General features: G+C 42.9%; 1 protein-coding gene across 1 annotated transcript in view; it reads right to left on the bottom strand.

Annotated features, from left to right (window-relative positions):
* ITPR1 (inositol 1,4,5-trisphosphate receptor type 1) overlaps positions 1–19,918 on the bottom strand; it is a 318,730-nt gene that overhangs the window by 273,008 nt on the left and 25,804 nt on the right. The window contains exon 3 of the mRNA XM_073787587.1: positions 18,603–18,673. Coding sequence (XP_073643688.1) covers positions 18,603–18,673 — 71 coding nt within the window. The remainder of the gene's footprint in view (positions 1–18,602; positions 18,674–19,918) is intronic.

Here is a 19,918-nt window from a genome sequence, read left to right as displayed (position 1 = left end):
AGATTGTGCACATCTATTTTTTTTTACAGTGTGACCAATTCTGAATGAGCCTCTCAATCAAAACACAAAAAAAGCTAGACGAAATACTGAAACACATTTCAAGGCACCTACTGAAGTATCTACTGAAGTAGATAGCTAGTTGGGAATCCAAAGAACCCAATAAAGAAGTGAAAGCAAGACCCCTGGGTGGTGCATGAGTCCTAAAGCTAGCATTCACCCTGTGGTTATCTGGAAAACCTGCTGACCTCAGGCTTCCATTTTGATAGCTGTACTGGATACAGGAGATAAAGCTTTGAGTCTAATCAAGGTCAGAAGTCTTCTAGGAGACTCTTGCATAAAGCCTGGACTCCCAAGGAGTTACACCTCCAAAGCAATGACGAATAACAAAGAAACCTGCTCTGGTAATTTGTCTCTCTTGACTTCGGCACTAGATACAGGAGAGGAAACTCTCCTATAATTCGTAACCACAAGTGGGCTCTCATACTTGTTTGTTACCCAGATTCATACTATACAGGAAATCTTTAAACTCTAAGCAGAAAACAAAACAAAATTAAAGAAAACCTTAGGCCGAGAATTTGATTTAAAGAAGTCCTGAGCTGTGGCATCTCAGGCAATTGGTGAAAGGAAACACTTTTCTCTGGAGGAACAGAGCTTTACCGCAGTCCTCAAAGAATTCCCACAGATGAAAATCCACGAAACACAAGCAATAGTCAGAATCACAAAACACATAGGGAAATAAGACACCAGTTTTAGAGCAAGCCACTACAGAAAATAGAGTCAGATCTGTAGAGAACTGGAATTTTTAGAGATAGAATATTTTAACACTATGTTTTGTTTCGTTTTATGCAACAAGAAGTAAAACAGAGGCTTGACAATATGGAGGAATACGGAAGAATGACCAAACGTTTTTAGAAGATACAAAGAGAATTTTAGAAATGAAAAACAGAATTGAAATTAAACTCTCAAAGAATAAACAGCAGTTTAGAATAAAACAGAATTAGTAAACAAAGACAGAGTTGAAAATCTATCCAGAGCACAGGCTAGAGAGCAAAGATGGAAAAGATGAAGAAGTTAAGAAGCATAACCTAACTAAAGTTCCAAAAGACAACAGACAGACTGGGAAGGGAAGTATTCCAATAGATAATGGCTCAGAACTCTCCACTATTGTTATAAAAAAAAAAAAAAATGCTCAATCTAGGAATCTAACAAATATCATTTAGGATAAATGAAAAGAAATCAACACCTGGAATCATACCGATAAAACTGCAGATAAGCAAAAGCATAGAGCAGATCCTAAAATCAACCAGAGAGAAAAATACAAACTTTCTGCCAATTGCTTTTAACAGCAAAAATGGAACCCCAAAAAAGAGCAATGCTGAGACAAAGTACCCATCCACCTACAATTCTATACCAAGCAAAACTATCACTCGAGAATAAAAGTCAAATTTGCAGACAAACAAAATAGAACAAATATTTTCAAAGAAAAAAAGAGAATTTACCACTAGCAGACCCTCTAAATTCTATAGGGCATTTCTGAGGTGGAAAGACAATTATCCCAGATAGTCTGATAAATTCTAATGTGTTAAGTCAATTTTTAAAAAAAGACAATATAAAAAATCATATCTAATATGTAAGCTTAAATATAAAATAAAGTACTAACAAGAGCATATACTCAGAGAGGGTGACAGGAATCAAAATGTTTTAAGGTCGTTATATTGTATGTTATGCTTAATTAAATACACATTAAAATATCTTGAGTAACTGCTATAGTAAACATATAAAGTATAACCTTCAAGCTGGTAGAGGGGAAAAAAATGGAATGGAGAACAACAACAAAAAAAGCCTTCAATGAAATTTAAAGAAGGAAAAAAATAAAGAAAAAAATGAGGTAAAGAAAGAAAAACACAAGCTAAGTTTGTAAATCCAAAAACATCAGTAATTACAACAAATATGTATGGAGTAAACATTCCAATTAATAGACAAAGATGGTCAGAATAGTTTTAAAAATCTGGTTATGTGCAGCTTATGAGAGACATCTCCAAAGCATAAAGACATAATTTAAAAGAACAAGTTATACCAAATATATACTAACTAAAACAATTCAGGTGTGGGTTTATTAATAACAGAAAACAACAGACTTCAAGACATAAAACAGATAAAAATGTTCCTTGCATAATAGTAAAACACTTAGTACATCAGGAAGTTATAAACAATTTTACAAGTGTTAGCCTTTACTGACATAACTTCAATAAACTAAAAACTAAAAAAGCTAACCACAAAAACGTAAAAATTACAAGACAAAATTACAAATCCACTGTAACAGTGGGAACTTTTTAAACCTTTAAAAAATCTTTACATACAGTTAAATTCACCTTTTTCTTTGGTACACAGATGTACGAGTTTTAACACATACATGTATTGTATAATCACCAACACAACTAGGATATAGAAGAGTTCCATAACCTCAGAAAATTAACAGTGGGAAATTTTAAGAAATGTCTTGATAGTTCCAGCATACAAAGAAACAGCAACCAAAAAAGATCCTAATGAACTCATATACAGGATATTGCACCCCAGGCTGGAAAAAGCATATTCTTTCCAGCACAGTGGAATATGCATAAAAACAGGTCACCTGCTAAGCCATAAAGCAAGTCGCTCCAGTTTTAAAGAACTGATAGGATACAGACCATATGGTCTGACCAAAATACAACTAAGTCATAAAAAAAATTTTTTAAGACAGAACCAGAAATCCCCCATACAACTGAAAATGTGAAATACTTCTAAATAACTCATAGATAATAAGAAATGATAGTAGATATAAGAAAGTATTTAAAATTTAATAAGAATAAAAAATAATACATGTCAAAATAGGTAGGATGCAACTAAAGCAATATTAAAAGAAATTCACAAATTTAGATGCTCGAATTACAAGGTGAGAAGGGCTCAATATTTGGAATTGATTATCCAACTTAAGAGAGTAGGAAAGGAAGGGCAAAATAAATCCAAAGAAGGTAGAAGGAATAAAATAAAAGGCAAAAATTAATGAACTTCAAAACCAACCTACAAGAGAATCAATAAAGCCAAAATTTGTTCCTTTGAACACTAACAAGACAGAAAAATGTGCCAACACTTATCCAGAAAAAGAGAACAAACAAATAATATTCAGATTATTATTAGAATAATCCTGTTGATGCTGTAACAAATTACCAAAGTTTAGGAGCTTAAAGCAATACAAAGCTATGCTCTCAATGTCATGAAATCTAAAATTAAACTGTCAGCAGGGCTGCACCCCTTCCAGAGGCTTCAGGGGAGAATCCATTACCTTGCTTTTTCCAGCTTCCTGTACTCCCTGGCTCATGGCCACATCACCCAACTTGTTGCCTCCATCCTCACATCGCCTACTACTAACCCTATTCCCCCTGCCTCTCTCCTATAAGGACCTTTGTGATTACATTAGGCACCTCCCAAAATCCAAGATAATCTTCCCATCTCAAGATCCTTAATTTAATCACATCTGTGAAGTTCCTTTTACCAAATAAGGTAACATATTCACAGGTTCTGGGGGTTTAAAAGTGGACACCACGAGGGAGAGGGAGACTCTTAAACTTACCACAGGGCCCACACCAGACACTTCTGGGATTAACAAGATAATAGAAGGATATTATAGGTTTGAAAACTTAGACGGCATGGCTACCTTCCTAGAAAAAGACAACTTACAAAACTGACCCAAGAAGAAATAGCCCTTTAAGGACATAAGAAAACTGTCTACTGATAAGTAGTATATCTTGCTATAAAGAGAACCTATAGGTTTTTATAGTTTCCAGGAAGAGCTAATTCCAATGCTACACAAACTCTCCCAAAGAACAGAAAAACAGGGAACATGGCACAACTCCTTTTAGGAGTGTAGTATAACCTTGACACCAAAACTAGATGAGAACGGGAGAACACAAAGTAGCAGATGTGCAGGGAGAGGAAGAGACCAGAGATGGACACAGGCCGCTGAAGGTACTCAGTGCCTGAATGGGTCTCTTCCTGAGCCGCTGTGGCATCCCTGCCCTTCATGCAATTCAGCTGTTCAGCCAGTGCTGTTGGGGCCAATAAAAGCCCCTTTATGTTGCGCTAGTTCAAGCTGGCTATTACCCACAACCAAGAGTCCTGACTAGTGCACCATTCCACCAACCAACTGGACACACGCAACCTCTTCAATGATACTTGCTAAGTATCATTAATTCAATTAACCACATTAATGCACGGGCCTGAGGACACAAAGGTAGTGAAAGCCAGGCCAACCGGACACTTTAAAATGTGTGCTGTCACTTTTCAACAAGCTCTCTAACTGCATTTTTTCTTAAGCTATTATTATTATTTTTCTAACATCTTTATTGGAGTATAATTGCTTTACAATGGTGTGCTAGTTTCTGCTGTATAACAAAGGGAATCAACTATATGTATATGTATATCCCCATATCTCCTCTCTCTTGCGTCTCCCTCCCACCCCCCTAGGTGGTCACAAAGCACCGAGCTGATCTCCCTGTGCTATGCGGCTGCTTCCCACTAGCTATTATACATTCGGTAGTGTATATAAGTCCATGCCACTCTCTCACTTCGTCCCAGCTTACCGTTTCCCCTCCCCCTGTCCTCACGTCCATTCTCTACATCTGCGTCTTTATTCCTGTCCTGCCCCTAGGTTCATCAGAACCATTTTTGTTTTTTAGATTCCATATATATGTGTTAGCATATGGCATTTGTTTTTCTCTTTCTGACTTACTTCACTCTGTATGACAGACTCTAGGTCCACCCACCTCACTGCAGTTAAGCTATTATTAAGATGAATTCAAATGATTTGGGCACAGTGACCTGATGGAATACATGGAAACAATGAACATCAGGGAAATAAAACCATATCTAGGATTCAACATTCTCTAAGAATAATCCTCAAAGTAGTTCTCACTCATCTCTTCTCGTAAGATTGCAAATTCCTTAAGGGCAGAGACCATTTCTATTTGTTCAGGTAGATGACCTTGTAAATAGTCAAGAAGCTTGCACAGTCCAATGACCTTTCAGACTGTTTCTAAGAGTCTCGCCAAGCACATATTTTCCATTGCAATAGTTAAGATGCCAATACAGAAACATGCAAAATGGTGAAAAAATCAAATGGAGAAAGTTTATAGCCCCTTAAATATAGCCCACACTTCAAATTCTATGAAAGAATTGTTTATGGGTAAAAGAGAAAAAGCTGAAATCATAATGCAATAGAGAGAGAACATTTATCATGATGTTATTGATAAGAAGATACAACAGTGGACGTTCCAGAAAATCCTGAGTCATGTTTTCAAACAGTAATAAACTTGGCAAAGAGACGAACTCAATTACACCTCTGCAGCATCCATGGAAGGCAGTGGAAAGATTAGACAAGAATGTCAGCTAGGGATCTGACTACATGTCCTGAAACCACAGAGGCTGAAACCTTCCTCACTCCAGAAATGTTAACACAGCTTTCTGGATTGATGCAACACTGGTAACATTTCAAGCCATCGCCAAAAAGATGAGCTACTGCAGGCAGGGCGTCTCAATAGACAGATGACAAGAGATACCAAATTCTGCATAATCTACATACGGGCCATTTTCTTGGCGCTCAGTCAGCGCTCAGTGACCAGCTAACTGTGGGGTTGAGGGAAGAACACAGCTGTACTCAGAACTCAGAATGAGGGGACAACAAAGGGGCACTGGCCCCTTCATCACACATTCAGCATTCAAAGGAACTAAAGTCTAGAACCTAGCTGCTAAGATTTCAGACAGGAAATAGCTTTCCAAATGCCTCTCCTTCTCCCCAAGCCGACTAAGACACCACCAACAAGTGTCCTTGTGAGAATCGCGGCCCAACATCATTTTCAGCTCTTGCCTTGTGAGTGTGTACCCAGCAAGGGACAACTGGAAATAATGCTGAATGTTGTTTTGTTCTCTCAGCAAGCTTTGTGTATCCATTCCTGACAGATCTGAAAATAAAGTCAATGCTAACATTAAAAAAAAAAGAAAAGTTCTTCTAGCTTGCAAGAGACCAGTGAAGGACAGTTATGGGTTTCCTTCCTCCCCCTGACCGGATCAAGGGACTGCATTCCCCTGGGCTTTTATATCCTTGTGTAATAGTTAATTAAATACTCTGTGCTTACTGGTTTATGTACTAGAGAACACTAATTTTAGAAAACCGATTAGCTAGTTCTTTCTAACTGTATGTTATTGTAGCTAAGGTCAAATTTTTCACTGAAACTATGGCAACAAAACCCCAGTATTCTTTGTCAACAAGACCAAAGCAAAGTTCTCAAGAGCAGGCCTCTACGTGATGGCTAAACCTAGGCTGAATTATTCTATTTTCTACCTTTACCTGAAATGCCATGTTTCTGAGAATGGATATGGGGGAGGGGGTGACTTCAGTCTCAGCAACGTGCTAGCAGTAAGTCCAAGTGAGCTTATACTTAAGTGTCATCACTGATAACATTTTTAGACACATATAATTTTAGCAGCACAAAATATCCAGACATTTCAGAAGCACCCAAATTGGAACTCACATGTACCTGGAAAAATACCAGACGAAAAAAGGCACTTCTAAATGTCAATAAGAGAAATAATTGTCCAACTGATTTTCTCAATTACTGCAACTGCTCTAATTGGAGTTTTTCTGCCCTGGCCTCCAGCTATTGCTTTGTCAGGGAGAAAAGACAGACTCTTTGAAGGGACACATTCTTCTCCCCACACCTGTGGCCACTCTCCACTTTTCTCCCCAAACCAGTGGACACAAGCACAATTCTTGCCTTCTCTAGGAGCCACGAGGGCTTCTGCCTTGGCCAACAGTACCAAGGAAGCAGCCGCTGGATATCCCTTCTCCTGGAAGCTCAACTGTCCTCAGAGTCAGGTACAGAATGTCACTCTGCAGGCCAACTGGCAGGCACCCCTCTGAACTTACAAAAAACACACAGCAGGGTGGGGGGTTTCAGGAAAAGAGCAGATTGGCAATATCTGTCTCCTGTCTGTCAAGAGTGGTCGGAGTGCCTGCTGCTTGGGTTAAGATAAACACAACTTCCTCTCTCGGCTGGGCCTGTAATTCTATACATAAGGCAGGATTGCCATCTCAAGTGAACGCCCCATCAGTGAGTGAGGCCCTGATCAAGGCTTGTGTAAGTAGAGAAAGGCCTTTGGTTTCTCTTCAAAAGGTTGCAAGCTCTCGAGCTCCCTCTTGTTCATGAACTCGCTCAATAAAGTATAAGAAATGCAGCGAGGTTAAAGTGTGTCTGGCCATGGATATCTTTGTACACTCCACATACTGAAGTTTTAAAACGGACATATCAACGTCTGAAGGGCAATGTCTGATGTTCCTAAGAGATGTCCTGAAAGCTGTTAATTGCAAATTGAGCCACAACAGCTACTCAGCTACCACATATTAAGTGCTTAGGTTGTGCAAGGCATGCTGCCAACGGTGTTACACACATGCATCACCTCACCCTAAAATAATCCCATCAGTTCCATGCTACTATTAACCACAGTTACCAGCTGGGGAGACTAAGGTGTAGAGAGGTTAAGTAATTTGCCCACGGTCACACAGCTAATGAGAGGTGGGGCAGGGACCTGAGCCTGAGTCTGACTCCAGAGCCAGCACTCTCAACCACTATGCCCATGGCCTCCCCAATACATCTTACCTATTCATTTAAACCAGATCTGGCAGGATCTTGATTCAGAAAGGTTTTTGGATTTTTATATTTGCTCACCTTTTCAAATATTCAATAATTCCATCTTTCCACTACTACCTATTGTTTTCTACCCATTGAACTGAACATACTTGGTTCCCTGAGAGCTACTCATGTGGACAGCGTGTCTGTAACTCTCCCCAGCTGTTTGCTGACCCAATGCCCCCAAACACAGGAAGCAAAACAGAAGAAACAGCTGGGTCCTTTGGTGGGAAAACACAGACACTTACGGTCAGATGGGATCATCTACCTAACCTCTGTCCCAGAGCAGAAATCGTCTCCAAGATCCCTGACAGATGTTCAGACCCTTATGAATGAGAGGAAACTCAGTAATTTGAAGCAGGCCTCTTCCCTAAGCAATGGCTCAGTATTTATTACAGTCAGAAGCACATTCCTAAAATCGAAAACTCTGCCTCTGGTCACTTTCCTCTGCTGGCCCTAATTCTCTATTGTTCTGGGCTCAGCACATCCCTCCCTATGACAGCCTCACAGTGAGAGGAGACAACTGTCAGTTGTCCCTTCGGGCCTTGCATCAGCATGGCGGTTTGTCAGAAATGCAGAATCTCAAACCTCACCCAGACCTACTGAATTCGAATCTGCATTGCAACAAGATCCCCAGGTGCCCATTCAAGTTTCAGAAGCCATGCCTTAGAGGTTTTTCTTCATTCATTCTACAAATATGCAAGAGCCTGCCACAGGCCAGGGCCTGTGCAAAGCCTTAGAGGGAGACAGGCACAGCTTCCGAGCTCACGATGAATGGAGTGGGTAACAGTGAAGTCATCCGCCGGCAAGAGCAGCTCACCGTTTTAGGGCATTTAGTGCGGGCCAGGCACTCCTTTAAGTGCTTCACGTGGACTGGCTCCTTTGACCCTCACAAAAACACCATGAGGTGCATATAAGAATCTTCCCATTTTCAAGATGAGGAAATGGAGATACTGAGAGGTTCAAGCTGACATGACCAGCATAAAACAGAGCTGAGAGTCAAGCCCTAGCAGTCTGGCTCCAGGGTCCGGGCTGACAAGGAGCAGCCTATGTGTACACAGGGTCGGCAAAGAACCTCCACAGGGGATGCCTGAGGTCTGAAGGATGAGTGGGCATGACAAAGACTAGGGGGTCCCAGGAGGAGTGACAGAGATGGGGAGATCATTTCAGACAGAAGATAAAGGACACGCAAAGGCCCAGAGCGCAGAGCGAGTACCCTGACTGCCAGGACGAAATGCCTCGGTGTGGCAGGAACACAGAATGTGGAGGTGGCGGGGGGGACGGCAGCTGAGGCCGAGAGGGAAGCAGGGAGACTCATGCAGGGCCCTGTGAACCCCGAAAGCATGTCCTTTATCCTAAGCACAACTAGGGAACCACCAAGGGCACCAAGCAACCAAGTGACATCATGAGACCTGCGCTGATTCCTCTAGGCGCAGGGAATGGATGGGAGGGGCCCCAACGCTCAGGCCCAAAGGAGACAGAGAGGAAAATGCAGAAACCTGCAAGGAGACCACTGCAGCAACTTAGGTGAGAACTGCTGTTGCCGGGTTAGTCTAAAACGTCTCAAGTTCTCTCAGCTGCTCACCGTTCAGCACGAACGTCATCACTTTGGGACCTATCCTCCTGGTTACCCCTCCTTTAGCTTTATTCCCATTGAGCAGTATGACTCTTAAATGTGGAACCCAGGATGTGATAAGAGCCCCCAGATGCTTCTTGAGAAGCACAACTCTATTAATTCACTTGAATGGTTGAGTAGAGACATTGTCAAGAACACTCCAGACATGGGTTCAAATCCCAGCTTGGTCCAGACTGGTTACTGACCCTCTCCAGGTTCAGGGTACCCAACTGTAAAGTGGGGATAATACACCACCACACCACAGGAATGCTCCAACATTCAAGAGCAAAGGCACACCATGACTCTGCCAGAAGACCAGGCACAAAGGAGGAAGGGCATTAATTATTGTTTGTTTTTCATGATCATGTATTGAATGAGGCCAAGGAATCGCAAAACTGTGGGCGTAACAGAGAAAAAAGATCAAACACTGGGGGAGGTCAAGGAGAAGACACCCTCAGAGGATGAAGCCAGTCCACATTCCAGGGAAAAGACAAGTCAACTATAAGAAATCTGTTCAGAAATCTTTCCAGACTCAGGTAGTTTGGAGAGAGGTTATAGCACAGCATCAGGCATCCATGTAGGAAAAAAATTAGCCTTCAGTTAACCTAAAATGTCATCAGCAAAAAACGCTGCAAGAACCGGGAACAGTGAAAACCATTTTAGAACAAGCACTAATTCCTTTTCAACCAGCTTTTAACTAAGGACCATCATTATGCCGGGTACTGGGCCACGAGGGCAGGGCAAGATCTGGTCCCTCCAGGTGCTCCAAAATCTAGCTGGGGAGACAAAAATAGAAGACAGCTGTGATACACACTACACTGAAGGTTGTGAAGTAGGCAGTTAGCATGTACCTCTAGCATACAGACATTGGCTCCTGTGCAATGCATTTCAGAACGCCATATTTCGGGGCAGTAGAGAAAGAAGGTGATTAAGAAGGAATCCAGTAATTTGGCAAAGGAATACTCAAAGGCCCGTCTCCTTCTAAAGCAGTTTAGAGGAGGTATTATAAGGAAGGCTTCTGATGTCAGACTGTCTGGGTTCAAATCCTGGCTCTGCCACTTCGCGCTGTGTAACTTGGACCCACCACTCAACGTCTTGTACATTAGTTCCTCATCTATAAAAGGAGGGCAAGACTTCATAGCTCTGTAGCTGCCTTATGGGGTTGTATGAGGGTTAAATAAATTAACGTATGTAAAGTAAACTATACAAATTAAATAAATTTCATTAACATATGTAAGCACTATACATGGTATTCACTATTATTTGCATGTATGGAAAACACATTATCATTAAGTACACAAGGTGATAGGATAAAAAAAAAAATTTTTTTTAAATCCATTGTTCAAACACAGCAGCCTAAAAGATAGTGTGGGTGGGGACCCAGGGTGTGTCCCAATCCCAATGTTGACACAGAATTGCTTTCTGAGCCCGGGAGACGACCTAAATCTCTCTAATTTCCTCATCTGTCAAAAAAGGGAGGGAAAGAATTATCATAAACTCAAGTGATTCACCACATAACTTCATCAGTGCTCTGAAGACAGGATTATAAAAGCCTTCACCAAAAGAAGAAGTCCTTCATCAACCACTACGTTCTGCTTTCAGGAGAACCATATAACAGTATGATGCAATTACACATGCTCTCTGTCCAAATCAATTTTGCCCTCAATGGAGGAAGCCACAACGGCAATACTGAGATTCAATCAGATGACAAAGAGAACACATCCCTTACACTGGAAGCACTTTATGCATATAGAGCTGAAATTTGCTCTCCATTAGCAAATGAATTATTATGAGTAAATGAATATAAAACAGGGGTCTGGGGTCTACTCTCCCATGGGTGACTCAGCTATTCAGAAAGGAAGCTATCCAAGGCAACGGAGTATAAAGCTCTCCTGTGTCCGTGTGCAGGATGCCCAGCACCTTCAGACACGCATCTCAAAGCTTTGAGCAAGTAGGCAGGAATCCAGCGAGGGCCACTTGTAGTGTGTGGGACTCCAGTCTAATCACGCAGCAGGTATCACCTCAGTGACCGTGGAACATGCTGTGACCCTTCTATGGTGTCCGGGGAATTGAATTACAGTGTTGTGCCCTTTAGATGGAGTCTGTTGGTTCAAGATTGGGATAAGCGGGTAAATCTGAAATGAAGATTATAAAAAAACCTACTAATCTTTTTATTAAATTTGAATTGATTTTGTGAATACGGAACACGATGCAAGAGACGTTCCCACAAAGCAGCTGCTCGCACACACAAAACCTTGAATACGCTTCAAGGCATATACTTGACAAGCACCTTAAATAGACTGATTTTTCTGCCTTATTTATAACAAGACAGGCAGAAAACTCAGTCCCACTGCGAAAGGCCCATCGTGGATTAGAATCAAAAGAACAAACAAAATTTAAGGGAGGACCTCCCCTTCGCATGTGGGTATTTAAAACTAAGTAAGATATGGGTTCATTCCTTCGAGGCCTTGCCAAAAGAAAAAAAAAAGGAGAAATAATGTTGCTTAGCAACAATTAGAGAACGGGCAGGGAAGGAGAGCGGGGGTGAACGAAAGCTGAGCCTATGAGTTCGTTATGGCCACCCTAGTCCAGATGACCTCTGTGACCCAAGATCCAGGCCGTGTCCCCATTTGGCCTCAGAATAAGGCCTGGCTGTTTCCATCCATTCGTCTTATCTTGACGAAGAAGACCTGTAATCCCAAAGAAATAGAAACCTACTTCTGGACAGCACGAGGCTCCTGGACAACAATGCTGCCTTGTGAAAAGCTAACCGGCCTATTTCTGGCGCTGATCACAGTTTCAAGCTAAACTCCATTGAGCAGATGGGAAAACGGAGGCCTGGAGAGATGCAGTGACTCCCCCACGGCGTCACAGTGGTCGGTGGCAGAGCCTGGGCGGGGCGCTAGCTCTCAGGTCAGCTGGGGCTCTCTACTCCAGGGCTAGCAGTTTTCCCACATCTGCGAAGAACCATCCCCCACCTCAGCCTAAATGGGAGGTAAGACTGTGATCAGATAAGCAGGTTGCTGGTACTCAAATACTTCTCATCGCTGGATCATGAAAAATGCCATTCTTATTTGAGGCTCCCTTCAAAACTGCTGGGAGATCCCAGGCCAGTTCACAAAGAGCTTGCATGAGATGGGAAACACTTCTTTCTCTCTCTCAAACAAGCCATCTTACTAAATCCACAAGCCCCCTAATAGGTGGGCTGACACAGTGCAAGCATTCTGGGGCTGCAGAAAAAGAAGAGTCCAAAAAAATGAAAAGACCCTAAGTCTGATCCTCAACTTCACAGCCATGCTTCAGACCCAGAGTGGTTTGTCACCGCCAACCAGCACACTCCTCATCCCAGTATCATCCTGAGACCATGATTCCTAGGCTGTCAATCTTTTAAAGGGGACACGTGCTGAGCAAGCAGGAGTCTTCAGCCAACATGTTACTCAGGAGATGCCCGGAGGCAGGGTTATACTGCCCCAGACCAGACCCTCATTTGCATTACAAATAGGATTCAAATAATGTTGCAGGTCACAGACAGAGTACCCCACACCTTGTTAAAAACGCATTAAGGTAAAGGGTCCAAGTGGTTTTCTATCTTGCAGTGGGCTTTCTTCCTCATTTATATGGTCTTAACTTAATGCTAGAAAGAGTGTGGGCAGACAGCAGAAAAGTAATAACCTAGTCCATTCCCATTTAGAGACTGCAGGTGACACGGCTTGAAGGAACTCTGTGCTTTACACGGGGAAGGGTCCATAGGGCAGAGGGAAGACAAACCACTGGGTCCAGGCCTTTGCAAGAGTGTTCTGGCCTGACTCTGACACTCACACATCATGTGATGCTGGGCCAGATCCTCAACCTTGTCAGCCAAAATGGCATCAGGGGTAAAACAGACACACCCTGGGCTGAGAAGGTGTGGCAAACCTCAAGGAGAGAGAACACGTGAAAAGTGTCATCATCTACTTTGCTCCAACAAACTACTAGATTACAGGGGCAACTTTCCTACTTTATAGAAAGATATTTCACCTGCTGGGCCTCTACTTGCATATAAACAGCTGTCACGTGGACAACAAATTACTCTCAACACAGCCCTGAAAAATTTTAACGGTGTATTGGCGTTGACTTCCTTGTCAATGTCTCTATCTTTCCTCCCTGGGACACAAATGGCTGGTGCACAGGAGGCAACCAATAAACGTTTGTGTAATGATAATAATCATTCTAAGAAGGGACATTTAAGTGACTATGGGCAAGTTACTCAATTTCTTAGGGCCTCAATTTCCTCATCTGCATGATGGGAACACTGATACCTACACCTCACAGGAAGGTTACCAGACTAAAAGAGAGAATCCACGGGAAATGCTTTGCACAACTAAATGCTCTATTACTGTCGGCTACTGTTATTTATAATGTGGGTCTGTTTCTCCAAGACACCTTAAGACTCTCAAAAAGCCAGGGGGACTGTGTTCAACTCATCCTGCCTTCCCTTATCACCAAAACCAGCAGCTGAAACACAGTAGGACCTCAGTGCTTTTTGAGCTGAACACTCATTTTCATAATACATCCACCTAGTGGATTATTACGCTTGAAACCAACTTGATTAGGGGAGAAGGCGAAGCACAGGGCACAAGGGCGATACTTACCTAAAATACCCACACTTTCAGCCTGATCTCTGAGCTCTTCCCCAATCCACATGAAGCACTGAACGACATCAGAACGCTTCCTTTCTCCTCACCTTTCCCTGCCCAAACTAAATTCCTCCCCATCTTCCACTGTGAGTTTTCTTTCAAGCAGCTTTTCTTCTGAAACTAAAGGTTCAACTACAAGGTTAAAAACCTCTCACACCTTGGTGACACTGATACGATAGCATCTGTACAAGATCAAGGATTTGGGGCCAAGATTGGCCTCTTGACATAAATGGAGAAGATCAAGTTTTGAGGGCAAGAACTGGACCACTGCCCCAGTCTGAAAAAGGAGATTACACAATAAACCGCATCAACACCAAAGCCTATCTTATTTCCCAGAAGCCCCAGTTCTTATTTCCACTCGAACAGTGCTGAAGGTTATACTTAAAACAGCAGAGATTCTAGGATCAAAATGGACGATGGTTGTTAGTTTCCACCTTTTCTTTGCAGAAGATGCCGGTATATTTACTAGGGGGAAGGGATGGGTGGGAGTGAAAAGGAAAAGATAACATAGAGAAAGGAAATCACTAACCACAAAGCTTCTATTCCCAGTTTCAATCTGATGTTTGCCTTCCCTATTCTTTTAAGATTACGGGCAAAGCAACACAAATCAGGAAGAAAAGAGATTCTGCCTTCCCTTCTATGGACACTGGTGCTTTAAAATGGTACCACATTAACAAAAGGACGAAAGTAACAATTATTCTACATCTCAGATCTTCTCATCACCTAGAGGGCAGGGACACGGTCCAATATTCATTCGGATAATGAAAAAGCCTTGGCTTATGTGAAACAGATGTGCAGCCAATCTTTTCTTCCTACAGACAATGTTAGGGGCAGGAGATATAGTCCAAGGAATCACAAAAAAAGCAATTCCCTTGGAAATGTACTTTGACTCATCAGAAAGAAGCAAGTGTGTTCAGTAGTTTCACTCTTCTGCATCTACTGTGAAAAATAACAGCAACCAGTCACTGAGCAAGCCTTGTGTACCCAACTACTCTGTTTGGCTATTTACCCATATTATCTTCAATCCTATTATCTTTATGAGGAAGGAATTCTTTTTCCCCCATTGCATAAGTAAGGAAACAAGCTTAGATATTTAAGTCATCTATCAAGATCACTCAGCTTGTATATGGGAACACCTGGGCCTCAAATGTAGGCCCACGGGGTCCATGTACACGCCCTTAACCACAGAAGCATTTAAAGACAAAAAGTGGAACCATATATAAGAATTCACATATAGTTCCTTTCCCTTCTGCCACCATATATGAGTATCAGGCTCTGTACTAAGAACTGGGAACAAAAAGACAGGGATAACTAAGGCTTCCTGAGCCCTTAACTAAGGGCCAGGCTCCCTCAGTACTAAATGCGGAACACACATTTCATCGTCACCATAACCTTATGAGGGAGGGGCTAATACCATCTTGCATTTTGCAGATGAGAAAACCAAGGTTCACGGAGGTTAAGCCATTTGCCCAGGGTCACATAGCTAAGAATGAGTAGAACTTGGATTTGAACCCAGGAAGCCTGATACCACAGCCTATGCTATTAACCACTAGGGTAGCAGATTTCAAGAGGAGCTCACAAAATGAAAAACCCAAAGTCAGAAGCCACAGGGAGTATTAGATAAATAGGCCTTTGGCTTCCATTTACTTAAGAACAGGTTATGATGGTTCCCAATATAGGAAACAACTTGGCAAGGAAACAATGGAAGCGACAGCAAACCCAAATGACTAAATGTAGCTCTGCTGACTGCTTGGATAAAGACTCCATCATCCTATGCGGCCGCTTGCCAGCACCTCACTTTTCCATATGTGTTTGTTAAACTTTGAGGTGCAGTGGCACAGCAAGGAAATGGACTAGAAATGCCTCCAAATTGCCCAACTGCCCTATGCACCATTTCTAAACATCAAAATGACTTCAACTTCAAAATAGACTAGTATTTGGAGAGGCAGTCATCCCTTTCTAAAGAGAGACCTTTCTCTTCATTTTAGAGAAAAATGTTTCAAAGTACGCTACACCAGAATTGAAAGGCTGCTTTGGAAAAGGTCGCCCGGGTTCCAAGGTGGAAGAGACCTTCCTGGCATGGCAGTGGCTGCGAAGGGAGATGGGCCTGGGCCCCTCACCTGTGTGCAAAGGGCCTCCGGCTCACCACAAGGAATTTAGGCAGCCCTGACCTACATTCACAAAGCCTGCAGCAAAGCTTGTTTTGAACCAGATTTCCCACAAGTACAAAGCACCTCACAACCTAGAAACCTTTATTTTTAATTTATGGGGAAAGACAGTCAACAAATTAAGTCACTGTCACATGACCACCTGTAGAACCAGGCCAGGCCATAAATGGAATTTGGTTCTTTCTAAATGGCCTCTATCGGACTGTCACTTTTATCTCAGAACAATCCCTTTCGATCAGCCACCAGGTATACATCTAAGCAGCAGGCACTTTTACCCTAGTGCCAGGAAAACATGTATCTCTCCTGACTTCCCCTGGCTATGGTCCTGTTTATTTTAACGTTCTAAACCTGTATTCAAATAGCCACTGGTTAACTTTGTACAGTACAGTAACATCTTTCTCAGCTTCCTTTCCCAACTCCCAGAGCCTGGGTGTAGAATGGGATAAGAGCTCACATCGGACCCAAGCAATAAGCTTCTCATCCCTTCGCTTGGTCCCTGCTGCAAAAGCAACGTGTGGGCCAGCTCCCTGCTACGTAGTAAAGCCGGGAATTTATAGCTCAGGCTCTATTAGCAGTGGTTCTTAACCTAGGCTGCACGGAAGACTCACCCAGGGAGCTTTCAAAATATCTCAAACGCCCAATTAAATGAGAATCTCTGGAAGCGGAACTCATACGTGATATTTCTGAATGTCCCCCAGGTGATTTCTCTGTGCAGCCCAAGTTGACAAGCCCAGCTCCTACTGCACCCATCACCAGCTCTGTGACTCCAGACAAGGTGCTAAACCTCTACCTATGAGGGCTTCAATCCCCTCCCAGGGAGAACAGAACCCTCCAAGAGCTAAAAATGCTTGCAGAGCCCTAAGCACATTATCTGTCCATCACTCTTGGCTCAAGTCTATCACTCTTGGCTCTTTTAAAAGATAAACTGCAGCACATTATATAATTCAGAGGAGGGAATTAATTCTATGAGTGAGTGACTGGATTAGGATCACTGAATCCAATCTTTCTGCTGCACTCAGGATTCTGTTTTGGAAGATGACATGGAACAGGAACTGAGAAGAAAAAGGCAACAGAGGCAACAGGAACCTCAGGTTCCTGTCACATCAGGCTTACGCCAACAATTTTTTTTTTTTTTTTTTTTTTTTTTGCGGTACGTGGGCCTCTCACTGCTGTGGCCTCTCCCATTGCGGAGCACAGGCTCCGGACGCGCAGGCTCAGCGGCCATGGCTCACGGGCCCAGCCGCTCCGCGGCATGTGGGATCTTCCCGGACCGGGGCACGAACCCGTGTCCCCTGCATCAGCAGGCGGACTCTCAACCACTGCGCCGCCAGGGAAGCCCCACGCCAACAATTTTTCTTTTTAACAGTCTCCCACCAGCACCCCCCAGGTGAAAACATTCTGCTGGCACACTCATGCCAACTGGATGCAGCTCAACACTGAACGTCTTCCAAATGGTTTCTCCCCATCTGAACGTCTGCCTCCTATTTTATTCTAATTTCTTTAGCTTTTATCCAAAAAACTCAAACAGTTTCTAAATCACCTAACAATAAGAACTTATAACTCAAAGGATACAATCTGCAAACAGCAAGGTTTAAACTCTTTGGGACTGAAGCCATCAGTCAAATACCTAACCCAGTGGGTTCTCAGCCCTGGCTGCATATAAAAATCACACGGAAAGCCTTAAAAATGCCACTGCCTAGGCTGCAACCTTAAGAGATTCTTTAATTGGGCTGCAGTGGGGCCCTGGGCAGCCGTTTAATTAAAATTTCTCCCAGATAATTCTACTACACAGCCAGAGCTGAGAACCACTACTAACCACAGCAACAGCAAAAAACTTAAAAAAAAACGTTTCTCACTTTAAGATAACAACAATATTTTAAACACCTCCTGGAATAAACGAAGCTACCTTCCAAGGAAGGCATCAAACGCAAGAGGCCTACTAAGAAAGACAAAACTGCTAGGCTACCAGCAGGAAAGCCGTCCCACCTATGCCTTTTAACTCAAAAAGTAAGTAACAATCGAGAACTTCTCACTCCAAGGCAAGGTATCTAAGGATATCAAACCCCCAAAGGGACAGCAAGATCTGCTGAAATAACACTTGTTCCTTGTGACTCAATCCAGAAATCGTTTGTTTGGCCATATCTGCACAAGTGTGAGGCTTTAAACTGAATTAGCACTTACCAACATGTATTCAAGAGACAAATGAAGGCCCTAATACAAGCCATCCCCATCTTGACACTGAACTTATTTATGCATTTTCAAGAGGTCAGAAAGCTTGAAATTGGTATCATACTTTTAAAAAATATGTAAGCAAATAAACCTATGACTGCTTTAAAAAAAAAACTAAATCCACACAGAGCAACACACTTCATGAATTTTCAAATGAGTCAAGGGACCCGCTCTGGGAAGGTCACCAACTTACCTCTGAATTTCTTGGGTGGATTGTTAAGGTCCCCAGCTTCTGGCTGTACAACACAACGATCATCAACCAGGCTGCAAAGAAAATAAAGATAAATGTTGTACCAAACCGAGTCTAAGAAAATAAAACCCTAAGCACTATGCAAAACTCAAATACTCAGGGCTGTTCCTGCACAAAACTTAGGCTGCCCTATTCTCCTGCCAGGGAACTGTTGACACTAGAGGTTTCCTATGTAGGGAGCTAAACCTCATCCAAACACCCAAGACTCTGCTTCTGCAACGGACACATTCAGCTACTGTTTTCTGTGGCTCTTTTCTCTTACCCGCAGCCACGAGAGATATGAGCACAGCACGCACTAATGCTCAAGTCGGGGGCATAGCAAGGGATCCGCGCTCAACCAACGGTAGCTGAGGGGCCCACCCCATGCCAGGCACTGAGCTAGGTCCTGGGATGTGAGGATGAGTAGAAGCCAGGCCCCTGCCCTTAGGGAGCTCAAGGCTAGTTTGTGCAGGAGCCACAAAGACAAACTGATAACAAGAATATAAACCAAAGGCTGTAAGGGAAGAGAACAAAATACAGCCAGAAACTAACTGTGCCTGAGGCCATCTGAAAAGCTGCTGGTGGAAGAGGGAAAACTGGAGCTATTGGAAACTGAAGTCAAGGTGGGGGATGAAGAAGAGGGGAGCGTTTTCAGGGGGAGGGAACCCCATGTACAAAAGCATCGAAGTAAGAAAGGACTTTGGAGCTTCAAAAGCAACCAGTGCAAAAATTACAGATAGATAACCAGCCCCAAATTATATATAAAGGCCCCGTGTTTAAAGTCCCAACTGAGGGCTCCCCTGTTGGCGCAGTGGTTGAGAGTCTACCTGCCAATGCAGGGGACACGGGTTCGTGCCCCGGTCCGGGAAGACATCCCACATGCCGCGGAGCGGCTGGGCCTGTGAGCCATGGCCGCTGAGCCTGCGCGTCCGGAGCCTGTGCTCCGCAGCGGGAGAGGCCACAACAGTGAGAGGCCCGCGTACCACAAAAAAAAAAAAAAAAAAAAAAAAAAAAAAGTCCCAACTGAACAATCTGACTTGTACAATGCTTTTAGAAGAACCGATTTTAAAACAGTATTTTTGTTTGAACAGATGAGGAAATTGAAGCTCTGAGGAGTTTAACTGACTTTTCCAAGTTCCTAAAAGTGGTATCGGTAAGATTGGCTCATTTTCCAAGTGACCACAGAATTTGCTCCCAGTTAATATGGTTTTCCAGGGTTTCTTCCATTAATCTGTGTCTTATCCCAAAGGCAAGGTACCGTTAAATACCCGGCCTTAAAT

Source organism: Tursiops truncatus, chromosome 10 (genome assembly GCF_011762595.2).
Source record: "Tursiops truncatus isolate mTurTru1 chromosome 10, mTurTru1.mat.Y, whole genome shotgun sequence".
In the NCBI taxonomy this organism is placed as follows: domain Eukaryota; kingdom Metazoa; phylum Chordata; class Mammalia; order Artiodactyla; family Delphinidae; genus Tursiops; species Tursiops truncatus.
Note: the sequence above shows the minus strand (reverse complement) of the source record. Positions and strands in the feature narration are given on the sequence as shown.